The following is a 24394-nucleotide window of genomic DNA, read 5'->3' as shown; positions in this document are numbered from 1 at the left end:
CACCGTGCCATCCTCCTCCCCGCGCCTTTAACCCATTAAGACCGGGAACGCATCTGTGTCATTTAAAAAAAAAAAGGATTTCTTTGGGCTATTGAAAAATAGCAGAACATTTGTATTGTAATCTTTGCTTCTGGGGGGGATTCTACAAATGTCTTCTAAATCCTAACAGTTTTTTGAAAAAAACGTATGTTGCTGTACGTGGTTCTCAAACCTTTTCATGGGAAGGACCACCCAAAATGATTTTGTTCCAGGGAGGGACCCCCCCCCCAGAAGTTGTAACATGAGTTAAAAAATGTTCGCTTAGAAAATGTTCACGATTTTTCAAAAATAGCAGACCTACAAGCTTGTAGCGCTTGTATATCTGCTATTTTTGAATAGCCAAAGAAATCTAGAAATGACACACAGATGCCTTTCCCAGGTCTTAATGAGTTAAGTCGCGAAGGAAGCTCTCCCCGTGTCGGATCGGTGTGTGTGTGTGTGTGTGTGTGTGTGTGAAAAAAAAAGATGCACATGGGAGCAGGCAGGTCGCGTTTACAATTCTATCCCCACAAGTTAGACCCCAGAGAGTTTATCGCATAAACCCCTACCTAAGGTGTAGGAACCATGTTTAAAGAGGAGAGGGAGGGGGGAAAAAATCATTAGAAAAGCGTGTGTGTTCCTGAGCGGGCTGATCATCAAACCCTCTCTATAACCTAGTTGTCTGTGTGTGTGTGTGTGTGTGTGTGTGTGTGTGTGTGTGTGTGTGTGTGTGTGTGTGTGTGTGTGTGTGTGTGTGTGTGTGTGTGTGTGTGTGTGTTTATATCTTCAGGTATAGAGGAGAGGAGCGGACCGCCCGCTGCTCCCTGGGGACCAGCTGGAGGAGAACAGAGCACTCCTCCTGCGTTCAGCCAGGGACGGGTAAGGAAGGAAGGAAGAGGACCGCTACTTGCGGCTCTATTGTAGCACAACGTTAACACCACCAGTGGTTCTCAAACATCTTTGTGTCAAGGAACACCGAATTGATCAATATTTGGCCCGCAGACAACCTGTCTGAAAAAAAAAAATTGTGCCTTGGACAGTGTTGCCAGATTCTGTGAGAGAAACAAGCAACCAGGTCTAGGAAAACCAGCCCTAAAGATGGGCCACATGAGCACTTTAACATATACATCAGCTATTTGAAAATAGCAGATCTACAAGCTCACAACACGTCGTGATGCGACGCGTTGTGAGCTTGTAGATCGTCTATTTTCAAATAAAATCAGATCTGGCAACCCTGGCCGTGGACCCCCATAAGAGGAGATTATGTATTGTTAAAATTTAGTTTTTGAAAGATTTAAGAAAAATTGCTGATCAACGCCTTGTGAGCTTGTAGACAAACTATACAATTAGGGTTAAAGTCGCGATTGTTTGTTCATTTTGCTGGGGGACCCACTGTCCGTGGGAACCGCCTCAACGGACCCCCGAGGGGTCCCCCGGACCTCACTTTGAGAACCACTGGCGTTTACACAAGATGACTCGGAGATGTCATGGCATCTGTGTTCTGAAGCCCTGTGTGTGTGTGTGTGTGTGTGCTGTGGACGGACGGATGATGACATCACCAGAAACATAATTACAGGCCTGTGTATCTTTTCTTAAAGCTTATGCTATCTCTCCCCCCCCCCCCCCTCCTCCCTCCCTCCCTCCCTCAGGCCCATCCCCCCCAGGCTTATGGCGAAGGAGGGCTTTACAGCGAACACGAGGGCATTGCCTCTGCCCCCATTTTTGGCCCAGGCATTGCGGGTAAGAAGGGACGTTTTTAAATTCAGCCGCTTGCTGTGGCCTCACCCCAACACATATGCATGTCATTGCTTTCATCTAAAAGAACCTTCTAGTTGGCAGTCCAGGTCCCCGGCTGCTACACTTGACCCCCCCCCCCCCCCCCCCCCCCCTCCCTTGAAGGGAGAAAAAGAACCGCATGATTTTCTTTAGAGAAACAGAATGAGTGTATTGGTCAAGTATACGTTGTTGGCTGTGTAGAAGGCATTGCTGTGAGATGCATTACTAAAGAGTTATGTATAGAGTGTGTACAGCAGATTAAGAGAAAAGAAAACCCAATACAATAGAAGAGTAAGAAGTAAATATTAAATGAATATATAGGGGTCATCAGACCAAGTGAACTGTATTGGAAGTGTACGTGTCCGTGACGAGACAAGACAGGGCTTCTATCATCTAAAGCCTGGTTTATGCTTAACCCATTAAGACCTGAGGCTGATTCAAATGTCTTCTAAATCCGAACAGTTTTTTTCTGAAAAACCCATGTTTCTATATCAGTGGTGCTCAAACTCTTGTCATGTCAAGGACCCCCAACATTATATCCATTTGGGTGCGGACCCTCATCTCAAAATATGTTCCTCCAGGGACCCCCAGAAGTAAATATTTGAGAAAAAAATGTTTGCTTGAAAAATATATGTATTCAAAGATTTGCTAAAAATCTAAAAAAGATTTTTCAAAAATAGCAGATCTGCTATTTTTTAATAGCCAAAGAAATCTAAAAATGACACACATGCTTTCCCGGTCTTAGTGAGTTAAGTGTGGCGTGTGAAAAATAGCGTATCACTATGAGCTCGTAGATCGGTTTGCACACACACACACACACACGCACACGCACACGCACACGCACACACACAGGTACATCAGATAAAGGCTGCATAATAATGGACCATCTTATGGTGTGTGTTGTCGTCGCGTGTGACCTCTTCACAGCTTACAGACACTGCGGGACTTCTTCTTCAGAGGCCAATCCATATTTATGCTTAGGTAGCGCTGGGATGAGGAGGGGAGCAGGGTAATCAGGGATGGAACGGACGAGGGGGAGGGGTGTGTGTGTGTGTGTGTGTGTGTGTGTGTGTGTGTGTGTGTGTGTGTGGCAGTATGTGTGGAGGCAGTGTGTGGTGTGTGTGTGTGTGTGGGGGGAGGGAGGGGTGGAGGTGGAGAGGGGGGGGACACGGTTAAGAGCACCCATGCGCAAACAAGGCTCTCCCCCTGGGATTACGGTGGCCTATAGCTCTCCTCAGCTGAACTGTCAAGGGAGAGAGAAGAGAGGGGAGGTGGGGGCCAGGGGGGGGCCGGGGGCCGATTACCCTTGGACCGTTTATAATGGGCCAATTTGTTGTTGTTTTGCAGTCCAAAGCCGTAAATACCACACATCATATACCACCGTATATACTCTTGCCACGGCAGATGGGAGGCGGCCAACTGGAGAAAAGGGGAACAACCCAGATTGTGAATTACCATTGGCATGAAAAAAAAAACACAAAAAGCCCCCTGTTTTTTTTTTTGTTGTTGGTTTATTTATTTTTCTCTACACGATGATGACCTGATTGTCAATGTTGTGTTTTCTCATCGTTTGACAGGCAAGCCCGAGCGAGGACCGTACCCGTCTTCATTCGCGACACAGGTAAATTGAATTGAAATTAACCGGAGGGCTGAAACGTCCTGATTTATACTTAAAGTTGTTCACCGGTGTTCCCCGCACCTTTTTAACCCATTAAGACCTGAGACGATTCTTAAAATTGTTTTCTAAAAACATTTTTTTGAAAAAAATCCCCCAAAAAATAGATTTTTCAAAAATAGCAGATCTACACGCTCATAACGCGGCACTCGGTGCCGCGCTATGAGCTTGTATATCTGCTATTTTTGAATAGCCAAAGAAATCTAAAGTGACACAGATGCGTTCCAGGTCTTAAAAATAGCTGATCTACAAGCTCACAACGCATCAACCTTTGCGAGGCGCGTGAGCTTGTAGATTAGCAGTTTTTTTTTGTTGGTTCGAGATATACCCCCGGCATCCAACTATGTATAAATCAGGGCGTTAAAGAAATGCATCTATGCTCTCTCTCTCTCTCTCTCTCTCTCTCTCTCTCTCTCCGCACCTCACCTGCTCCTCCTCTCCTTTCATGAAACCTCTCTCTATTCCTCCCATTGTTTTATTTCCCCCAAGAGAGTTATTTATTTCCTCTGATCCGTTGTCTTGTCTCTTCCAGCAGGGCTTCATGCCCAGTGAGATGCCCATGCCCAGTCCTGATGCCCTCTCTCCGTCTGGTCTCAAGTCCAACTCGCAGTTCTACTCATCGTACCCGGTAGCCGGCTCTCGCAGGAGACCCCCGCAGGACAGCATGGGTAAGACCCCGCTGACCGGTGTTGATTTTGACAGCAAATTTTGATTTAGTTTTCAGTCATACTAGTCTTTTGGATAAAATTCCGTTCAGTTTTAGTCATATTTCAGTCATCTGAAATGTTTCAGTTTTTGTCTAGTTTCGTCGACTATTTTGGCGGTGCCTTGATGGCGTCGTAATGGCTGATTTTACACTTGGTTGCAACTTGCATGCTGAAAATAGCAGATCTACAAGCTCACAACGCGTCGCGCTGCGACGCGTTGTGAGCTCGTAGATCTGCTATTTTCACCCCGAACACCCGGGCGCAGCCAAATATAAAATGTCTTCTCCACTAGTACCACCCTAACATTTTTGTCTAGTTTTTATTTGTTGACGAAATTGTCAATATATTTAGTCTTAGTTTGAGTCATCATTGCTTAGTTTTAATTTAGTTTTCGTCAGTGAAAAAAGGTAGTCGACTAACATTTTTCGTCATAGATTTAGTCGACGAAATCAACACTGCCGCTGTCTGGACATCACATTTTTATTTATATCTTTTTTGTAAATGTTTTTTATTCATTTATCTTTGGATTGAGCTATTATTAATTTGTCGGGTCTATCTTGTGTGTTTTATTATTCTGCCTCTGGCTGCTGTTAAACAACCAAATCCCCGCCACCACCTTAGGGATATTTTGTCCTATATATTTTATAACTAAAACACAATGCAAGACCAATGCGTTTTCCAAACGCAGCGATTTGAGCAGAAATTCCAGATTCCATTTTCGAAGTGTGAGATAGTGTTGAGTTTTGTTCTAGGTTTATATTTAAGCTCCGCGGCATACCGTCACTTCTCCTAGTGAGGTTTATAAAAAGCTCGCCGAGAAATCTCACTTCTGCTTAGCAAAGGAGAAAGGAGTTTAAAAAAAACCCACACACACACACACACACACACAACCCAGTAGAGGTGTGTCCCTGTGAGCTCTCACACACACACACACACACACACACACGAACACGCACACGCACACGCACACGCACGCACACACACGCCGCGCAACCCCAGCGGTTGTGTGGAATAACATCAGATAAGATTAGAATATGCCTTTGATTAGGCATTAATGAGCAGCCATAAAGACAGATGGATAGAGATTCCTTCAGCACGGCGAAACCGAGAGGGGAAGCTGTGCAAATAAACAGCATTGGTATGTAATGTATGCTCTATAGGCGGTGCTGACTTTTCTCTCTTTCTCTCTCTCTCCGTGTGTGTGTGTGTGTGTGTGTGTGTGTGTGTGTGTATGTATGTGGTGCGTGTGTACGTGCTACCCTCCCTCTCTCTCACTTCAGATCCCCAGCCAAAAAAGATCAGGAAAGTGCCCCCTGGCCTGCCCTCTTCGGTGAGTATACCCACATCCCAGTTTTTATTTTTTTTCTCGTTTTCTTTTTTTCTCCGTCTCCTGCCGCAGCCCCTAAACTGTATCTGGGCCCCTGCAGTCAGTCCGTGGGAGCACATGTGCACAGATTATGCCCCCTTTGCATTCCAACTGGCATCGTAAGCTTCTCTCCCTGGCTTGTAAAAGCGTTGGGGACTGGCTGCCAGACAGGACATCCAGCTCCTACAGCTGTGTATCTGCACTGTTGCGGTCGGGGGGGGTGGGGGGAGGCAAGAAGGGGTGGGGGGGGGGGGTGGGTTATATACGTGACGTGTATATATCGTCGTTGTCGCGCAGAAACCTTGTATCTCGACATTTCAACTTTTTTTTTCTTTTCTGTGAATGAATGCCTTGCTTCGTCGTACTACAGTGTGTCACACGAAAGCTTGAAGATTTGCTATTTTTGAAAAATGTTAAGTATGTGTGTGTGTGTATAAATACATACATGTATATATATATATATCATCGCTGTTGGGGCTGAAACCTCTTATCTCCATACACAACGTTTTGTGTTTGTTCGTAAATCAGCGCCCTGCGTGATCATACTACAGCGTCACGCGAAAGCATCAAAAGTAGCAGATCTACAAGCTTGAAACTCGGCGCGAAGCGACGCGTTTCGAGCTTGTAGATCTGCTACTTTTGATGTTTTTGAATTTGAATCCTGTAAAGTAACAGTTTTTTTTGGACATATGAGGTTTCGACCTGACAGAGACGTTATATATATATATATATACATGTGTATATATATATATACCGATACGTACAGCCACTCGTTCACCCCGCTCATTCATTTGCAGAGCGTATTTATAGTGCGTTCGTTGTATTTGTGGGCCTTTTTTTTATTTTATAGCCACATGCACCACCTCACCCCCCCCCCCCCTCCTCCCCCCCCTGCCAAGTGTACTTGTTAGATCAGAGCAGGGAGGCCATAATGAGACTTGATGGCTTTCAGACTGCTCTCACTTAGGATCACATTTATCTGAGACTCCACATCTTTATTTATCCAGCCGCTCTCTATACCATTCCTGGCCTGTAATCTGCCTCCATTCCTCTCTCTCTCTCTCTCTCCCTCTCTCTCTACCTCTATTACTCCTCCTCCATTTCTCCCCCTCCTCCTCCTCTCTCTCTCTCTCTCCCTCCCTCCCTCCCCGGGTTCTCTACTTCCTCCCTTTCTCTGTTTCTTCCTCTCCCCACCTCCTCCTCCTCTCCACTACACCCCCCACACCCTCCCATCTCACCCCACCCCAACAGCCCTCCCTCCCCCCTCTCTCTCTCTCTCTCTCTCTCTCTCTCTCTCTCTCTCCCTCTCTCTCTCTCCCGCTCCCTCTCTCTCTCTCTTGCTCCCTCTCTCTCTCTCTCTCTCTCTCTTGCTCCCTCTCTCTCTCTCGCTCCCTCTCTCTCTTTCTCTCCCAGCTGCCAGTAGAGTTGGCTGCCGTCCAGGATTGGGCAGATGGTTCAGTAATTAGGAGTGCATCTCTCCATTCCCTCTTCTCCTCTTCTCCTCTCTCTCTCTCTCTCTCACTCCTTCCTCTCTCTCTCTCTCTCTCTCCCTCCCTGTTTAATCAAATTACAGAAGAAAACTTCAGTCCGTTTGGATTTGGAGTTTTCAGATGCAGAGTTTTTTTTATACTACTTTTTCCTTTTTTCTTCTTTTTTTTCTTTTTCTTCCTTTCTTTGTGCTGTCGGCAGGGAAAGGGGTGATGTCAGTTCAGAACACGGTTTCCTTTTAATCTGCGTTAGAAAACAAGCACAATCCCTACGTCAACTTCACTCTGTACTGTCACGTCTGATGTTATTGAAAATGCCCCGTTTTATATACTGTACTTTGTCGTATGGCGGTACGTGGTTTTCAAATGTTGTGGTTTTTCGTTTTCATGTCAAGGACCCCCCCCCAAAAATGATATGAATTTGGCCGCGGACCCCCATCTCAAAATATTTTGTTCCTGGGACCCCCCCCAGAAGCAAAGATTTGAGTACATGTTCGCTTTAAAAGAATATATATATATATTCAAAGATTTGCACACATTTTCACGATTTTTCAAAAATAGCAGATCTACAAGCTCGTAGCGCGGCACTCGGTGCCGCGCCATGAACTTGTAGATCTGCTATTTTTGAATAGCCAAAGTGTAAAATGGTGACGTTTTATATACTTTGTCGTATGGCGGTGTCGACGCCGTTTTAAAGATATTTTTGGGGCTTTTCTGACTTAATTGATAGTACACAGTCGAGAGAGAGAGACGGCAACGGTCGTCGGGCTTGGACTCGAACTCGCGACTCGCTGTCAGGCTGCATTAGAGCCTATATGTGTTATGCGCCTTAACCGCTAGGCCAGCGGGTTAGGCAATTTAAGGAAAAGAAAGAAATTAAGCTAAGAAAAAGAAGACCATTACTGCATCAAAAGTAAACAACATACTATACTATAAAAACTGGTCAAACATTGGCCAAATTGTCAAATAATATAAGAGTAAAAAAAAATTAAAAGCCGAGCTCACAAGCTGTCAACTCCTCGCAACAGGAGGCATTGTGAGCTTGTAGATCGGCTATTTTCACAATATTTTTCTGTGGGACTCATACTAAATTGAATGCCTCAACTCCTACAATTCTAAGTGCTTGTCGGTTCGGCTGCTGTTAAAATATGATTATTTTGGGGGGGGGGGGGGGTCCAGTTCAAATATGATTATTTTGGGTGGGTCCCCAGTTCAAATATGATTATTTTGGGGGGGGTCACGGCCCCGAAAAGGTTGAGAACCACTGGTCTACCGAAGCGTTCTCCCCACTCGTCTGTGTCTGAGAGACTAATATGTAAAAGCCACACTAGGAGACAGTAAGTGGAGCCCAATAAAAGCCCTGACAGCAGCACATCCAATAGCTCGGCGAGGCTGTGCTGCGCTAGCTGTTGGAAGGCTGTTTATTGAATTAACCCATTCAGACCGGGAAAGCGTCGGTGTCATTTTTAGATTTCTTTGGCTGTTTAAAAATAGTAGATATACAAGCTCATAGCGCCTTGTAGATCTGCTATTTTTGAAAAATCGTGAAAATCTATGAATATATATTTTATAAAGCATTTGTCATTTGTCAAACATTTGACAAGTGTCTTCTAAATCCTAACAGTTTTTTGAAAAACTATTGTTGTTATATCAGTGGTGCTCAAACCTTTTCTTGTCAAGGACCCCCATAAATTATGTTTTTGGCCGCCGATCCCCATCAAAATATTTTGTTCCAGGGAGCAAAGATTTGAGTTAAAAATGTTGTTTCAAAACATATATATATTCAAAGATTTGCACAAATGTTCAAGATATTTTAAAAAATAGCAGATCTACAAGCTCGTAGTGCGGCACTCGGTGCCGCGCTACGAGCTTGTAGATCTGCTATTTTTGAATAGCCAAAGTATAAAAATTATAGTTATAGCTCAAATCTAAAATGACACGGATTCGTTCCCGGATTCAATGGGTTAAGCAGTAAAAAAAAAAAAAATCAGACGGTAAAAATGTGCACCAGGCCAAGAATAAACAACAAGAGGAGCAGTGTTACACGGAGGATGTCGCTGCAACGGCTGCAGACAGTAGAATGGGTTTTGGCATGGAGGTCTAAAACGGCACAGAAAAGCCCAACCCAACAACAACAAATAAACTGCTGTTTGGCCTGATGTACTGTATAAAAAGTAGTCCTGGTCGAAAGACGCGAACGTCGCCTCCGTCGGGTGAGGAAACCTCATATGTCCGAAACTATAGGTTACGAACGTAACCCCGGTTATTTGAATATAATACGAGCGAGATGTCTCGCCCCCATGGGAGAAAAGGAGATATTGAGCGAGTATTAATAAATTAATAAATTAATAAATAACTGTTCATTTTCAGGATTCCAATTCAAAAATGGCAAAAGCAGCAGATCTACAAGCTGAAATGGATCTCCTGATTTTTACGCTTTTGTGTGACACTGTAGTATGATCAAGTTGTAGGGCATTGATTTACAGAAAAAAAAACACAAAGTTAGAATATGGAGATAAGAGTTTTCTGCACGACAGCAACGATTATGTGTTTATCCTTTTTCTAAATGTTGCTGGGAAAAAAAATCAACTGCAGTCACAACAAGTACACAACAGGCCTCACGCGACTTCAACCTCAAAAACCCCAGACTTAACTCGGAATCGTCCACTTCTCTGCTACGTTTTTAATAAATCCTTCAGATTTAAATCTTTAAGCTTTTAAATCTGAAAAGTATAGATTGTCATTAGGTACGTACATAGCGTAAAGAGAAGCTGTTTTACCACCACACCGCCGTCCTCCTCAGCACTTTTCATACGTTGATGACTTTCATCAAGGAACGCATGGGTACTGCAGCATAAACAAGGTTTATTAGAACCTAGTGGTCAGTGTGTCAGGCCAATACATGGATTAAAGTTCTCAGTCGCTATGACCTGATCTCAGTCATTTGGATTCCATAGAAGTCAGCATGTCTTCAATGGAAGCATGCCATGCACCGAAAATAGCCTATCTAAGAGCTTGTTGTAAACTAGCAAACTAGCAATAGAATACCTTAGCATCAATCTGAAATGTCTTCAACTTGTTGGCTGTATGGCTACCAAAACACCATAATTGTGCGACATACCAAAACCTATAGCACAAATGTTTTGGGCCGATAAAGTATAGTTTTTGACCGCAACGGAGGCGCGCCGTCTCAAACGAACTCGAGCCACGCGAGGCACCGCAGAGCGAGCTTAAGCGAGCTAGTCGCGGTGCCGAACGTTGTGAAGTTCGCTTGAGCCGACTCAGCGCCGTCCAAGTTATGTACCGATAGGCACAGAATCGTAAAGCATGTTTGGGGTGAGTGTTTGCCCCAACTGCCACTCCTTGACCAAGTGGTATAGGCTTTGGGATGACGCAGATTTTATTTTTCTTTAATCCATGCCAATAACTCTGTCTCTTGTTGTCTCTTGTTGTGTGTGTGTGATGCAGGTGTACGCGTCGGCCACAGGAGAGGACTTCAACAACAGAGACGGTGCCGCCGGGTACCCCGCCTCCAAGGCAGGAGGTGTCTACCCAGCGCCCTTCTACATGCCAGGTGAGAGAGCACCTTCCAGACCATAGATATAGAAACCTTCGATACCTCATTTGGCCGCCGCAGTTCATTGGAGCGACCTGTATCCGCGGCCGCCATATTGGGGAAGGCACGCACGCTGCCACTCAAAGTTGACTACTGACCAATCACAGCGCGTCTTTTCCGGGACCTGTTAGAATCTAGTTGTATAAAGAATATCCCGTTATATTTTTTTATACAACTAGATTCTGCCAAGTCCCAGAAAAGACGCGCTGTGATTGGCCAGTAGTCACTTTGATAGGCACTTTGCCTTCCCAAAAATGGCGCCCAGTGATACAGACGCCCCAGAGTCAGAGGAGGCGTCTATCTTTATATGTCTATGTTCCAGACCTCATCCATCCATGTTTAGTATTTGGGATCAACAGATGATTAGGGGTTGTTGGGGATCCGGGAACCGGAGCAACCGGATCCAACATTGAGGAACCCGGAATCGGTTCTATCACATTTTGGAACCGTTTCCGGGAATCGTTTTCAAACTTTTTTTATTTCAATAGACCACCATAACTCTTGAGAGTGTACAAATGGAACCGTAAGTAGGGTCCATTTGCTTACGGGTCTATTTTGGTTCCATTTGTTCACTATCAGAGTTATAGACCTGTAAGGGTGCATTTGGAACCCACCTCAAGTAACCCTGAGGGTCCCTTGACCTCGCTTTTGAGAACCACTGTAATAACATGTATGCGATACTGTGTATCATATGTATATGATTGAATTTGTGTTTATATAAAATGATATTGAAATTATGGAAGGAATAGTCTGCTGTGTGGTGATGAACAGATTGTCTCATGACATTTGGATAAAGCCCTTTATACTCTCGGTAATAAAGATGTGGAAATGTCATATAATGCAATGGTTCTCAAACTTTTACATTTCAAGGTCTCCCCTTAACTGTCGGGTCCATTTGGTTCCATTTGGACACTGTCTGAGTTACATACTTGTAAGGGTCAATTTAGACCCCCTAAACGAACCCAAAGAGTCCCTGAAATCCACTTTGAGAACCACTGATATAATGGATCATATTTAGTTTGGGGATTGGCGTCTTAAAACCACTTAAGCCTTATTTTATACTTTGTTGTATGATGGTGACGCGCGAACATAGCCGATCTGCAAGCTCACAATGCGCCGCTTTGTAAGCGTTGTAAAACTATGAAAGCTTTTGAAATTGCTTGATAAGTTAATATGCCCCCAAAAAATATGGACGCCTGTTTGGTGCATCATGTTTAGTTTTTTGGTAGATCAGCATCTTTTTTTAAGCGTATGCGTAAGTCAACGGAGAGAGAGACACCGCTGGGGCGCTTTTTTATTTTTTTCTCCGCCTCAAGCTGGCGCAAGCGGCCGCCCCGCAGCGCCATCGCTGCTGAACGGCAGCCATCACGCTTCAATGAAGTTGTCACAATAATGTGACATGTCTCATATGTGGCTTTCATTGTCTTTCATCTCCCGTGGCTGGTTATCCCTCCTCTCACCCTACACCTCCTCCTCACCCCCTTCCCTCCCCTTGCCTCCTCCTCCTCCTCCCTCGGATGGCGGCCCCCTGACAGAAGGTCTTCACCCCTCCCCTGATCCGTGGGCGTCCGGCGGGTCGATGGTGCAGCCTGGATACTCCGCCATGCTGGGCAACTCCCCCCACCTGGGACAAGCGGGTCCCTTCACTGCCATCAACCCCCAGGACAGAATGGTGAGAGGACCCATGGCGCTTCTATACTTGGACTGATGCAGGGCTTCATTGTGTAGTCTTTTTTTTTTTTTTTTTTTTTTTAATGTTTGGAATATCCAGAAGTATTATAGTTTTGAAATAATTAATTTGTTTTTGTTTTTTTATTACATTTCTTTCAGTTTGGTGTTTGATTCGAGTTTAGTTTGAGTTCGTTTACGAGTCCATAAGTAGTTTTAGTTTTAAATAATTAACCAGTTTTAATTAACAAACTAATTAACTCAGTTAGTTAGTCTTAGTTTGAGTTTTTCCGGCATTCATGAGGAAAGCTTTGATTTGTAGAAGCTGATAAAGGTAGACTGGAAGAATGCATGCCGTCAGATATGATGGTGGAGAAAAGAAAAACGATTTTACATTCAATTTAGTTTGGCCTTATTTCGTTTTCTTTTCTTTTTCTAAACTTTAGTTTTTATTTGTAACTTTTTTAATTAATACAAATATAAGTATTTTTTTCCAATCTGTATGCTAGAGTATATTAAACCATTTAGACCTGGAACGCATCTGTGTCACTTTAGATTTCTTTGGCTATTCAAAAATAGCAGATATAAGCTCATAGCGCGGCACCGAGTGCCGCGCTATGAGCTTGTAGATCTGCTATTTTTGAAAAATCTTGAAAAAAAAATGTTTTTGATTTTTTTTCAAAAAACTGTTAGGATTTAGAAAGCAATTTAAAGAATTGCCTCAGGTCTTAAAGTGTTAATACAATATAACTGATTAGTCTCCCTGCTCCTCTATTGAGACATTTAGATCGTGTCGTAGGTCATCATGTCTCACCTTAGACACAGGATCTGACACAAATTTTGTCTCTCTTAGCTCAATGGTAAAAATGTCAGCACTCGCGCTGGAAACCAGGGTTCAAATCACGGGGTTGAAGAGGAAAGCTACATAGTGCAGCTTTAACTACATAACAGTCCATAACCTTGGATGTATCTTTTCTCCTCCTATAGAAGAGGCAGCCGCTGCCCCTCTCCCCCCAGAACTACCCCCTGCACGCCAGCGAGGTGAACGGGACCCACCCCTCCGGCTTCCACTCTGGCTCCGCCGGCTACGGTGTCCCCAACCACACTCCCCCCATCAATGGCACTGACACCATCATGGGTAAAAACACTGCATACACACCACCCATCAATGGCACTGACACCATCATGGGTAAAACACCGCATACATACACCACCCATCAATGGCACTGACACCTAGCCTGGGATCCAGACTGATTGCTACGTTCGGCGTTTTTTTTTACTCACTTCGCTTCACATTCTGAAAAACCTCCTATCTCCGTGCACAAACGGGAGAAAACAATCCGCGGCTTCTGATTGGTCTGTGGGGGGGGGGCAGAACCAGTGTAGTCCAATGTAAAACTCGAGTCACTTCCTGACTACGTAATTGAAATACGAGTCAAATAGGACCCTGGCCAGACTGAGTAACGAAGTGAGAAAAAGACGAACGTAAGCAAATCAGTCTGGATTCCAGGCTAACTGACACCCTCATCGGTTAAAAAACTAAACCCCACCATATTCCACTAGGCTTTTCCACTACACAGTCAAATCTCCAGTGTTAATTTAACCCTTCCGGGTCCATTTGGTTACCTTTGTACACTCCCAGAGTTACGAATGAATTACCACTGAGGATTTTGCTGTGTACTGTACCTAGGGCTGAACCATTTGGGTACTGTAATCCTTTACACCAAATATTGTGATTGCTAAGATTGTGATTGTTTACAGTATGACTGCATCAGATTCTGTCTATGTACGTACGGTAAATTGATATTTAAATGGCCATACCGGTGTTATTGCCTGTTTAGCCCATTGACTACAAGTCATGAATACTTTGCATTATTACCGACGATTTTCCAAAGCATACGCAGTTTTGTTTAAACATTTTTGAATATAATAAATAATCAGATTTTCTTAATATTGTAGCTCAAACTTCTGCGTCAGGGGTCTTCAACAGGGGTTCCGGGACCCCTAGGGGGTCCTCAGAGTTACTACAGGGGGTCCGCCAAATCTTTGTGTGATATGATTTTTTTTACCTCAACGACTTGAACCCTAACATCCCTTTTCTGAGACAGAAATATATTGTAATTTTGGCAAAGAGATATAGGTGTAGAGGGAAAAAAGAGCAGACCAAGTAAACAAAAAAGGTTTAATCTGAAACGCAATTTTATACAATATAGAGGGGGTCCCTGCTTCATCTCTGTCTCAGCTAGGGGGTCCTTGACCTGAAAATGATGAAGATCCCTGTTCTACAGTAGGTGGTTAATCCCACTTTATTGCTAATATTCACATCACCATCGTGATGAAGTCACGGACTTAATTATCCAGGGACTATTCTTCTCGGCGAGACTTTTCAAATCAATCCATGTCTTTCACCTGCAATTATCACACCACAATAACGTAACGTTGACCGCAATAAAGGTGATGTAAAGTTCACTGTGTTAGATTACTTTGTGTCGAGCAAGTTTCAAGTCTCTGCAAGTTGATTTGCATACCGTGCTGAGATGACTGGAAGCCAAAAAGCTTCTTGGAACATTAAGAAAATGGTATTACACAGACATTAGACTTTATTGTCCAGGGGGGAATTATTTTCCACTGCACTGTACTTGTTCCACAACAAAACTTGGAACAGCACACATGAGCACACAGTAACAGCAATGACAACACAAGAAGACAGACAGACAGCAGTACTTCCTCTGTTTTGTTGCTATGACAGTATGACTGTGACTTTTACGGTGTGACTTCTAGACAGGGGACTAAACATTCAAACACGCATGTAAGGTTCAAATGAATATTGTGCTTGATTCATGGGCCAAATATTACATAACCACATGAACCCTAGCATCCCTATCCTGTGATGAACATTTGCGGGAAAATGACGCATTTACAAGCTCACGATGCGTCGCGTCACGACATGTTGAGAGCTTTTAGATCTGTAATATGCGGTTTAGTGGGTTGAAACACTACAATAGCTTGTTTAGAAGCCTATTTATGTAGCCTCTGCGATTTGATAATTGCCTTAGTTCAATGTCTGATTTATTTATTCATGGTATCAGTAACCTCACTCAGAAGAAGTAGCAATTGAACACAGGTCCTAATTTAACTGTGTCTGTATCTCTTTTTTTTCCCTCCTCCACTAGCCAATCGGGGAACAGCTCCTGGAAGCTCGGGTGATGAGATTGGAAAAGCACTGGCCTCTGTAAGCAACGTTCAAAATGTCTCTCTTCCAAGCACATATACACCAAATACACACATACATAAAATCTACTTTATTAGGAGAAACCAGTGGTAGATTAGTCTACCTTTTATACATTTGAAAACTTGTGAAATGGGACATTCTGCATAATGAGTACTTTCCACTTTTGGTACTTCAAGTACATTTTGAAACCAATACTTTTGTACTTTTACTCAAGTAAATTTTGAATTCCAGACTTTTACATGTAACATAGTATTACTACATTGCACTATTGATACTTTCACGTAAGTAACACATGTGAGTACCTTTTCCACCACTGGGAGAAACGCTAAAGAAGGCTATATGAAGGAAGTGGAAAAAGTCTGACGTGTTTGTGTGTTTGTTTGTGTGTTTACGTGCAGATCTACCCCTCAGACCCCAACAGCACCACCTTCCCTCCATCTCCGTCCACTCCCGCCGGCTCCCCCCAGGCTATATCAGGTGAGCGGGCAGCTCTCCGTCTAAGTGACGCCTCGCCTCGGTGTCACTTGGCAGGTCGTGTCATTCTGTCACTCGTCAGGTGGAAACCACATATGTCCAAAAAAAACGTTACAGGTTTCAGGAAATGAAAGAACGTAGAGTGTTCCTTCCAAAAAGGATCCGATGTAGTTATTATTATTTAGTCACAAGCTTGTTAATACTTTTCATTGGTTCAATATTTTATAAAACCCACTTTCAACCTGGTGTCCTGATTTTGGCCATGGGAAAAATTGCTGAGCCGATCTACAAACTCTACAATGCGTCGCATCACGACATGAGCTTGTAGATCGGCTGCTTTTGCGCGACTGACAAGTACAAGATATACAACATTGATTTATGAAAGTAAACATAAAAATGATTAAATGTGGAGATACAAGGTTTCTTCAGCCTGTGTGCTGGGGAATGATAGAAATCTTCTAAACATATCACGTTCCTTCATGACCAAAGCCAAAGCGTTCACAATGATGTAGCTCCATCTGTTGGGCCAAAAGGGGAACTTAAATTATTTGACGCTAGCGGATTGATTGCTGTACATTATTTATTTATTCAGACATTTTTACACTGATCTACACTGCAGCACGGCGGTATTAAATACCTTGTTGGACACAACTCGACGACGTGCCTTCCAAAGAAATCCACCCGGCAATCTGAAGACTTCATTCAACTCAAAGCAATTGAGCTGACCGGGCCAATTCACATACACATTTAAACAACCATTTTATTCTCTTTTTTACGCATCACAAAGTAGCAAAATGATGCAGTGAAAAGCGCGGCGAGACATTTCATTTCCAGATCATTTTGGGTCACATCGGTGAAGCCCAGAGCCACTGAGAGAGAGATAGTTATGACTCTCCCATAGATTTGTAAGATAAAATTACATTTTATAATTCAATCATTATTATTGAATTATTACAGTTGATTCTCGGAATGTATATTTTTCGGTGAAGTCAGAGATAAGGACAAACACAACATGAGTGCAGAAGCAACGCTTGGCCATCTTGCCGACCAATAGTTCCAAACACTTTAATGTTTAGTTTTCCAAACATTGAATCCTCATAATGGTTGTTGATGTGGCAGAGTTGTGGCACACAAGTCACGACCCACAAGATCGTGTCGCCGTGAGATCAAAGCATATCGTACACTGCTCTCTTTCAGTGGGTCTGTTAAGACATCTAATTGCTGAAGCCAGTTGTCAGGCTGAACCAAATTGCAATTTAGAATTTAGTTATTTATCAGCCGCTCTTTATCCAGAGCGACTTACAGTAAGCAAGGTAAACACATACATCAAATGTATAGAGACAGTGTAGTGCCTCTGTTCACAGGATCACAGGTAAACCAAGAACCTAGCATCAGTCTAAACAGTATGATATTAAAAAAAAGGATCTGTACATTGAAACTATAGGATTCCAGGTAAACAAATGAACCTGGAATATGTCTAAATAACATGCTATCTAAATTACATTTTAACCGTTGCATAAGGAGACTGCATACCCTGTACATGTAACAATGTATAAAACGACGCAATGTGACATAGCTCTATTTAACACAATGCTGTACCCCCCTCCAACTGTATATACTTTCCCCATTTTCAACTGTTTTTATTATATTTTGACACTTGCTTTGGCAATGTAAACGTATGATATCTCATGCCAATAAAGCTCCATTGAATTGCATGGTCGTCAAATCTATTGCTGAAGCCAGTTGTCTGAAAGCTGAAACTGTGCGTTTCCTGTCATCCTCCAGGTTCTGCCTCCCAGTGGACCCGGTCCTCTGGCCAGGCCACCCCTTCACCCAACTTTGAGCCAGGAATTCAGGCCCTGGTGAGTCCAGTCTCATTGTAAAAAAACACCCACACAACAACTAATAAATGACAGCCTAAACAGAGCTGGCTAAGGTTTTCAGTCGTAAAGAAGAAGAAACATGCCTTAATTTTATCTTATCTCTCCCATGACAACGTTTTTTTTTCCTCCATTTTGCATTTTGCGTTTGTGTTCCAAACACGGCAGAACAAAATGGAGGATCGTCTGGAGGAAGCCATCCATGTTCTCCAGCGTCACGCCGGCGCACAGGGAGGCCCGGCTCTGGCTGAAATGCACAGCCTGCTGTCGTCTGGCTTAGGAATGCCACCAGGTTTCAGCGCCGCAGCAGCGGGGCTGGGGCTGGCGAGCCGCCTGCCCGGACTGGTGAGCCTCAACCACACAACAAAACCAGGAAGCACATCATCGTTGGAATTGAATGGAGGGTCATGTCTTTGTGGGGGGGGATACATTAGTTCAGTGGTTCTCCAAAACAGGGGTCTTCAACGTTTTTCAGGCCAAGGACCCCCTAGCTGAGAGATGAGAGATGAAGGAGGGACTCCCACCACTACATATTGTATTCATGTTAAATGTGTGTTTTCAGATATTTAACCACTTAAACCCTCAATACTGCTCTTTTTTCCCTCTACCCCAAAACCTCTTTGCCGAAAATAGCCGACCTACAAGCACACAACGCCTCGCAGCGCGAGGCGTTGTGTGCTTGTAGATCTGCTATTTTCGGCTAATGTTCCCCTCAGAATAGGGATGCTAGGATTCAAATGGTTAATGTAAAGATAAAAAGTCCCCTTCACACAAAGACCCCCTAGGGGTCCCGGACCCCCTGTTGAAGCCCCCTTGCTTTAAAACGTTTTCATTTCAAGGACCTCCCATAACACGGGTCCATGTGGTTCCATTTGTACGCTCTCCCAGAGTTACAGACCTGTAACCAGGACCCCAGGAAGACTAGAGGCTCATTCATTTGACTCTAATGGGGATCCTTTAATAAACATAAACATAACTGGTCCCCCCCATTTGGACCCCCCCCTCCCTCCCCTAAAGAAACATAAGGGTCCCTGGACCCCACTTTAAAAAAACAGTGCAGTGGTTGTAGTTATGAAGTGCTTCCTGTGCTTTGGTCTTCATGGATATCGGCGCTGATATCAGTTATTTGGATTCTGTAGAGGCCAGCATGTCTTTATCTTGGCATTCTTTAAAGAATAATGTATTCTTAAAAGAATAGTTTATACTACGCACCGACACTTAGGTGTCACACACCGAAAAAGCTGATCTAAATGCTAACAACACATGGCAACAAAGGTTAAAGCCTCAATCTGCGATTTCTTCAACTGGTTGGCCTGACAAAAACCTAGCTTTCACTCCGTTGTGGGTTTCTTTTTGCTTTAATCCATGACTCCTGCAAATTAGTAAAAGGGGAACTTCCTGTGTTATTGTCCTGGTAAAGTCTTTTTCTTTTCTTTTTTTTTGTTTTAAACCCAGAAGATGATGCAATCTCTTTTGAACCTGTGTTGTGTGTAGGTTTCCAGCCTCCATGAGGACTCTGCCGGTCTGCCCTCTGGTGGCGGACTTCTGCACGGTCACCACAGCACTCCGTCTGGCCAGCCGGGCTCCCAGCCTGAAGGCTTCACTGGTGAGTATAGGACGGGAACGACTGCCCTAATGCCTTCTGGGTAATTAATAAAGGGGCATGGGGCAGCTAGCTTCTTTATTTCCACCTCCATAGATGGACTTAAAGCAGCTTGGTTGTAATACGCCGGTGGTGTCCGTCTCCCCGCTTTTTGACAGCGAGTGGCTTGGTTCTCGGTGTCCTTGCAGGCCTGTCTGGCAGCCTGTCCCGGTCGAGCGCCGGCGATATCAAGCGGGAGGACAAGGACGACGACGAGAACTCGTCCATCGCCGACAAGTCGGATGACGAGAAAAAGGACATGAAGCGCATTCGAACAAGGTGTCTGAAGCACTTCCCCTCACACACACACACACACACACACACACACACACACACACACACACACACACACAAACTTAGTCCTACTTTAGCTCCTGCACATTCCGCACCACGCTGCCCATGTATTTCCACACAGTGAGTCGTATATACGTGTGTAAGGAGTATTCTACTGATTACACATATTTTTGAATAGCCAAAGAAATGACACAGATGCGTTCTCGGTCTTAATGGGTTAAGACCAGCGCAAGGGGACATTTGAATGAAAGGATAAGAGTTGGATGTGATACTTATCTGCTAGAATATATCAGAAACAAAACCAAGATCCAAGGCAACTTCTTCATGTATAAGATGGATAAAAAAAAGTATTTATTAACTGGCTAGTTAATAGTGGACCATTAGCTCCACAGAAGGCCAGTCTATGGCCAAAAACATTTTGTTTTTTTAGCCACTTTCAATCTGGCATCCCTGTTTTGGGCATGTCAATAGGCAAATAAGTAAAAAAATCTACAAACTCACAACACATTATGAGCTTGTAGATTGGCTGTTTTTCCGCTATTCCTCATATAACAAAGTATATAGGCGTTTAAGTGGTTAATAGTTCCTTGATGAACTAGCCAATAAAGGCTTTTTTTTATCGGTTTTGCGCTAGAGGAGTTGCTTGCATAGTCCATAATTATTTTTATGTCCTTGGGCATTTATGATGTTGGTAGCTTTCCAGATCAAATGTGGGCCAATGGTTGTGTTGCTCAGATTTATAACACCACCACACATCATCAGCACCGTGTTTGGTTTTGTTTTTTGTTGTCAAGAGAGACTTTTCTTCCCCCCTTTTTAAGCAAAGCAAAGCAAAGCAAATCACGTTAACCACACAGCTTGTAGAAGCGTAATGCAAAAAGAAAACAAAAAGATCACACCCCTTGTAATATCCTTTTTTAGTAGTTAAGAATAAACTGATAATATGGAATCATAACATTGAATAACTGGGGGAGCCCGGGATCTAAGCTAATTACATTGACATCATTGTAAATTAATTATGTCAATTAGGCTGCTCCTGGAGTAGTCGGATGAAGGCTCCATTTTCTTAAAAGTAGTTGCAGACAACATCAAACTTCTGAAACATGCTGTATGTACGTACGGGATAATACACCACTATAGGAGGTGTTTAATGCATTACATGGAGAGGAAGAAGAACCACCCGTCTCAAAGCGCAGGTTGGTTGCCTCCAAAGAGTAATAAACAATATCCCAAACCTTAGCTATGACCTAACAATGAAGGAATGGTTTAGTCCCGTTGACAGCTGGCCGAGGTAAGCAAGCGATCGTCATGCACATTTATAAAGCATTGAAATTCAGTTTGATTTTAGTTAGTGAGCCAGGTATTCCATTATCAACAACAATACCAACATTACTTGTTTATTGCATATATTGACATTTTGATGAATTGATCGAAGAATTGGGGGCAGTGTGCCAGACCATATTATTTTATTTTATATATATATACGTCTATTAGTCATATTTGGAGAAAAAAATAACGCTCGACTAATACCACCTCGCTCTGACCATTACATCAAAACAAGGAGGGTCGTACTCACAATTAAAAGTACATTTTGTTGTTCATCATATTATGGAGGAGGAAAACATTAAGTTCTTTATTTACCCAGGGGTAGTAGCTGACCACAAGTGACCTCAATTTCAACAATGCCCTACACACACACACACACACACACACACACACACACACACACACACACACACACACACACACACACACACACACACACACACACACACACACACACTCACATTAAAACCTGGGAGCTGACCAGTACAACCACAGTCTGATACATGTTGGCCACTGAGCAGCTCCATCCTGCCGGTCCGGGGGAATCGAACCGGTATAACCTTCTGACAACAGTGTGTGCTCCTCTAACCTCTAGGCCTCCGCTACCTTAATTCTGGGTGCGACCCTCCTTGTTTTGTTTAAATAACTACTGCACACACACACACACACACACACACACACACACACACACACACACACACACACACACCACCAGGGTTGCCAGATCTGCTTATTATAATTTCCCAGCAAGATTGTATTTGAAAATAGCCGATCCACAAGCTCACAACGCGTCGCATTGCGACGCGTTGTGAGCTTGTGGATCTGCTATTTTCAAATAGCTGATGTACATGTTAAACAGGGTCCCCACGGTCATGAAATTCCTGGAAATATTTTGAAATTAAAAAAAAAAAAATCCAGTACTGGAAAAGGTTTGAAATTGATCAAACATCATCAAAGGTCCTGGAATTGATCAAGGGTCCTGGAAAAATATTTGGCTATGCATTGTTTTTGGCTATTGATTTTGTTAAAACAAAACATTTTCATAAACATGAATAATATTACACGAAATATGTAACATAAGTAGTTTTTCGCCGAACGGGCTGTGTGACGGCAGCCTAATGTATGTCTCAAACTTTATTTTTGCTACACTGCCTATCTTTGGGCATTCTACATAGGAGTAAGAGACACATTATTGCGCCGAATGATTGTTATATAGGCCTGGAAATTGGGCTAAATATTCTGGAAAAGTTTTGGAAAAGTTTTGGAAATTCATTGCTAAAAATGTGTGGGGACCCTGGTTAAAGTACTCCTGTGGTCCATAGTCGCTTCTTTTGGGCTGTTTTTTCTTAGACCTGGTTGCTTGTTTCTCTCACAGAATCTGCACACCATCATCAGTAGACAAAGTAACTTTCGGTTGAACCGTACCCATACATACCCTATGTTCCCCCCCTCTATCGTTTGCCGTTTTATTGACATTGTTTGTTGGTCTTGGCTGGTGTTGTTGGTCCAGTCGGGACGGCGAGCTGGAGGATGAGGAGGACGATGAGGACCTTCCGGTGGAGGTGAAGGCGGAGCGGGAGAAAGAGCGGCGGGTGGCAAACAACGCCCGCGAGCGGCTCCGCGTGCGGGACATCAACGAGGCGTTTAAAGAGCTGGGCCGCATGGTTCAGCTCCATCTGAACAATGAGAAACCCCAGACCAAACTGCTCATACTGCACCAGGCCGTAAACGTTATACTCAACCTGGAGCAGCAAGTCCGAGGTCAGTTGGTTGGTTGGTTTGGTTGTTGGGGGCGTCCAGGGAGGAAGGAGGAGGAGGAGGAGGAAGGAGGAGGGTTGTCCACATACACAGTCCTCATCCACAGTCTCACTTCTTGCTGCTCCCTGCATCTCAAAGCTTCTGTTACATTACATTGCTTTTCTTTGTTTACATTTTTTTTTGTTTTAGTTTTTCTTTCACACCACCAGTACAAATGCAACCGTTCTTTAAAGGACCATACCGGCATGTCTGACATGTTTAAAAGACTTAAAGCCTATTATACGTAGTTGACCGGAGAACCCCAGGGCTGTATACTAGTCCCCCCTCCTGTTTTTTGCTCTACATTAAATATCATTTGCAGAAAATAGCCGTTGTGAGCTTGTAAATCTCGGACCACATTTTTTTTTTTTTTTAGATCTGATGCACACTATGCCAAAAAAAAAAGCTATTAAAATACGCAATCTAGCACAAGGCACATGTTTTAAGCTGTGGCGGACCTGGGATGGAGTTATGATTTTTTTCTACTGACCATTCATCCTGAGATATCATAACATCATAGAAAAGGTCAGAAAACCGTGGTCCAAAATTCCCCTTTAAGCCCCGTTTATACTTAATGCCGAGCGTGAAACCATCGTACGACAGAGCATGAATTGGACATCCATCCATGACGTATTAAGCATGCAATGACGTTTACCCAACATCAACTCAGTTGTTCAGGTAAGTTTAGGTTGTGTTTTTAATGACTCTGATATCTAAAAAATAAATAAAGGCGTCAACAGAAACTTTATGTTTATGTACAAAATATACAAAGCTTTAAAAAAAAGACAAAGGTTATGGTTCTTTAAGGTTCTGTGCTGGTGTCATACCCGTGTGTCGTTTCATCTTTGAGATCTGGGGCAAAGAAGTGAGGCTGTGTCTGTGGCCCATTCTCTGGTTCATCCTCTGGGGTATCACACACATCTGTCCTGATGTGCCCTGTGTTGCTCTAGTCTTTACAATGGACTGTCTGTCTCCTCCACCGTCCAAATGCTTACATGTCTCTCTCTCTCTCTGCTAGATTAACATCACATGTTTTTTGTCCCTTCTTCATATTCACCTTCTGGTTTCGTTTTTGCCACTCTTTTTCTACTTGCTGCTGCTTCTAACCACCGTAGAGGCCCTAAAAGGGATAGTTCACCTCCATTTTTTGGGTGAACTATCCCTTTAACCCATTAAGACCTGAGGCCGATTCTAAAACTGTTTTCTAAATCCTAACATTTTTTTGGAAAAAAATCTAAAAAATATTTTTTCACGATTTTTCAAAAATAGCAGATCTACAAGCTCACAGCGCGGCACTCGGTGCCGCGCTATGAGCTTGTATATCTGCTATTTTTGAATAGCCAAAGAAATCTTAAAATGACACAGATGCGTTCCCGGCCTTAATGGGTTAAGCCTGAAGTTAAAGCTACATGGTCATTTGTTTAGAGGAGACTGCA

At 43.4% G+C, this 24394-nt stretch overlaps 1 protein-coding gene across 3 annotated transcripts in view; it reads left to right on the top strand.

Annotated features, from left to right (window-relative positions):
* The window catches only part of tcf3a (transcription factor 3a), a 52137-nt gene that overhangs the window by 20141 nt on the left and 7602 nt on the right, over positions 1–24394 (top strand). Inside the window, exons 5-19 of one of the 3 annotated variants that reach the window (XM_084058196.1) lie at positions 809–897; positions 1668–1758; positions 3372–3415; positions 4002–4137; positions 5457–5506; positions 10498–10603; positions 12181–12317; positions 13301–13451; positions 15487–15545; positions 15944–16022; positions 17805–17881; positions 18068–18244; positions 19394–19505; positions 19691–19820; positions 22672–22922. In XM_084058196.1, the coding sequence (XP_083914322.1) occupies positions 809–897; positions 1668–1758; positions 3372–3415; positions 4002–4137; positions 5457–5506; positions 10498–10603; positions 12181–12317; positions 13301–13451; positions 15487–15545; positions 15944–16022; positions 17805–17881; positions 18068–18244; positions 19394–19505; positions 19691–19820; positions 22672–22922 (1689 nt within the window). Of the gene's footprint in view, positions 1–808; positions 898–1667; positions 1759–3371; positions 3416–4001; positions 4138–5456; positions 5507–10497; positions 10604–12180; positions 12318–13300; positions 13452–15486; positions 15546–15943; positions 16023–17804; positions 17882–18067; positions 18245–19393; positions 19506–19660; positions 19821–22671; positions 22923–24394 lie in introns of all 3 variants that reach the window. The other 2 variants (XM_084058195.1, XM_084058194.1) reach the window with 2 other exon arrangements.

Source organism: Gymnoscopelus microlampas (assembly GCF_963454915.1).
Source record: "Gymnoscopelus microlampas genome assembly, chromosome: 5".
NCBI classification, from domain to species: Eukaryota; Metazoa; Chordata; class Actinopteri; order Myctophiformes; family Myctophidae; genus Gymnoscopelus; species Gymnoscopelus microlampas.
The sequence above is the reverse complement of the archived record's forward strand: the minus strand, read 5'-3'. Positions and strand labels throughout refer to the sequence as shown.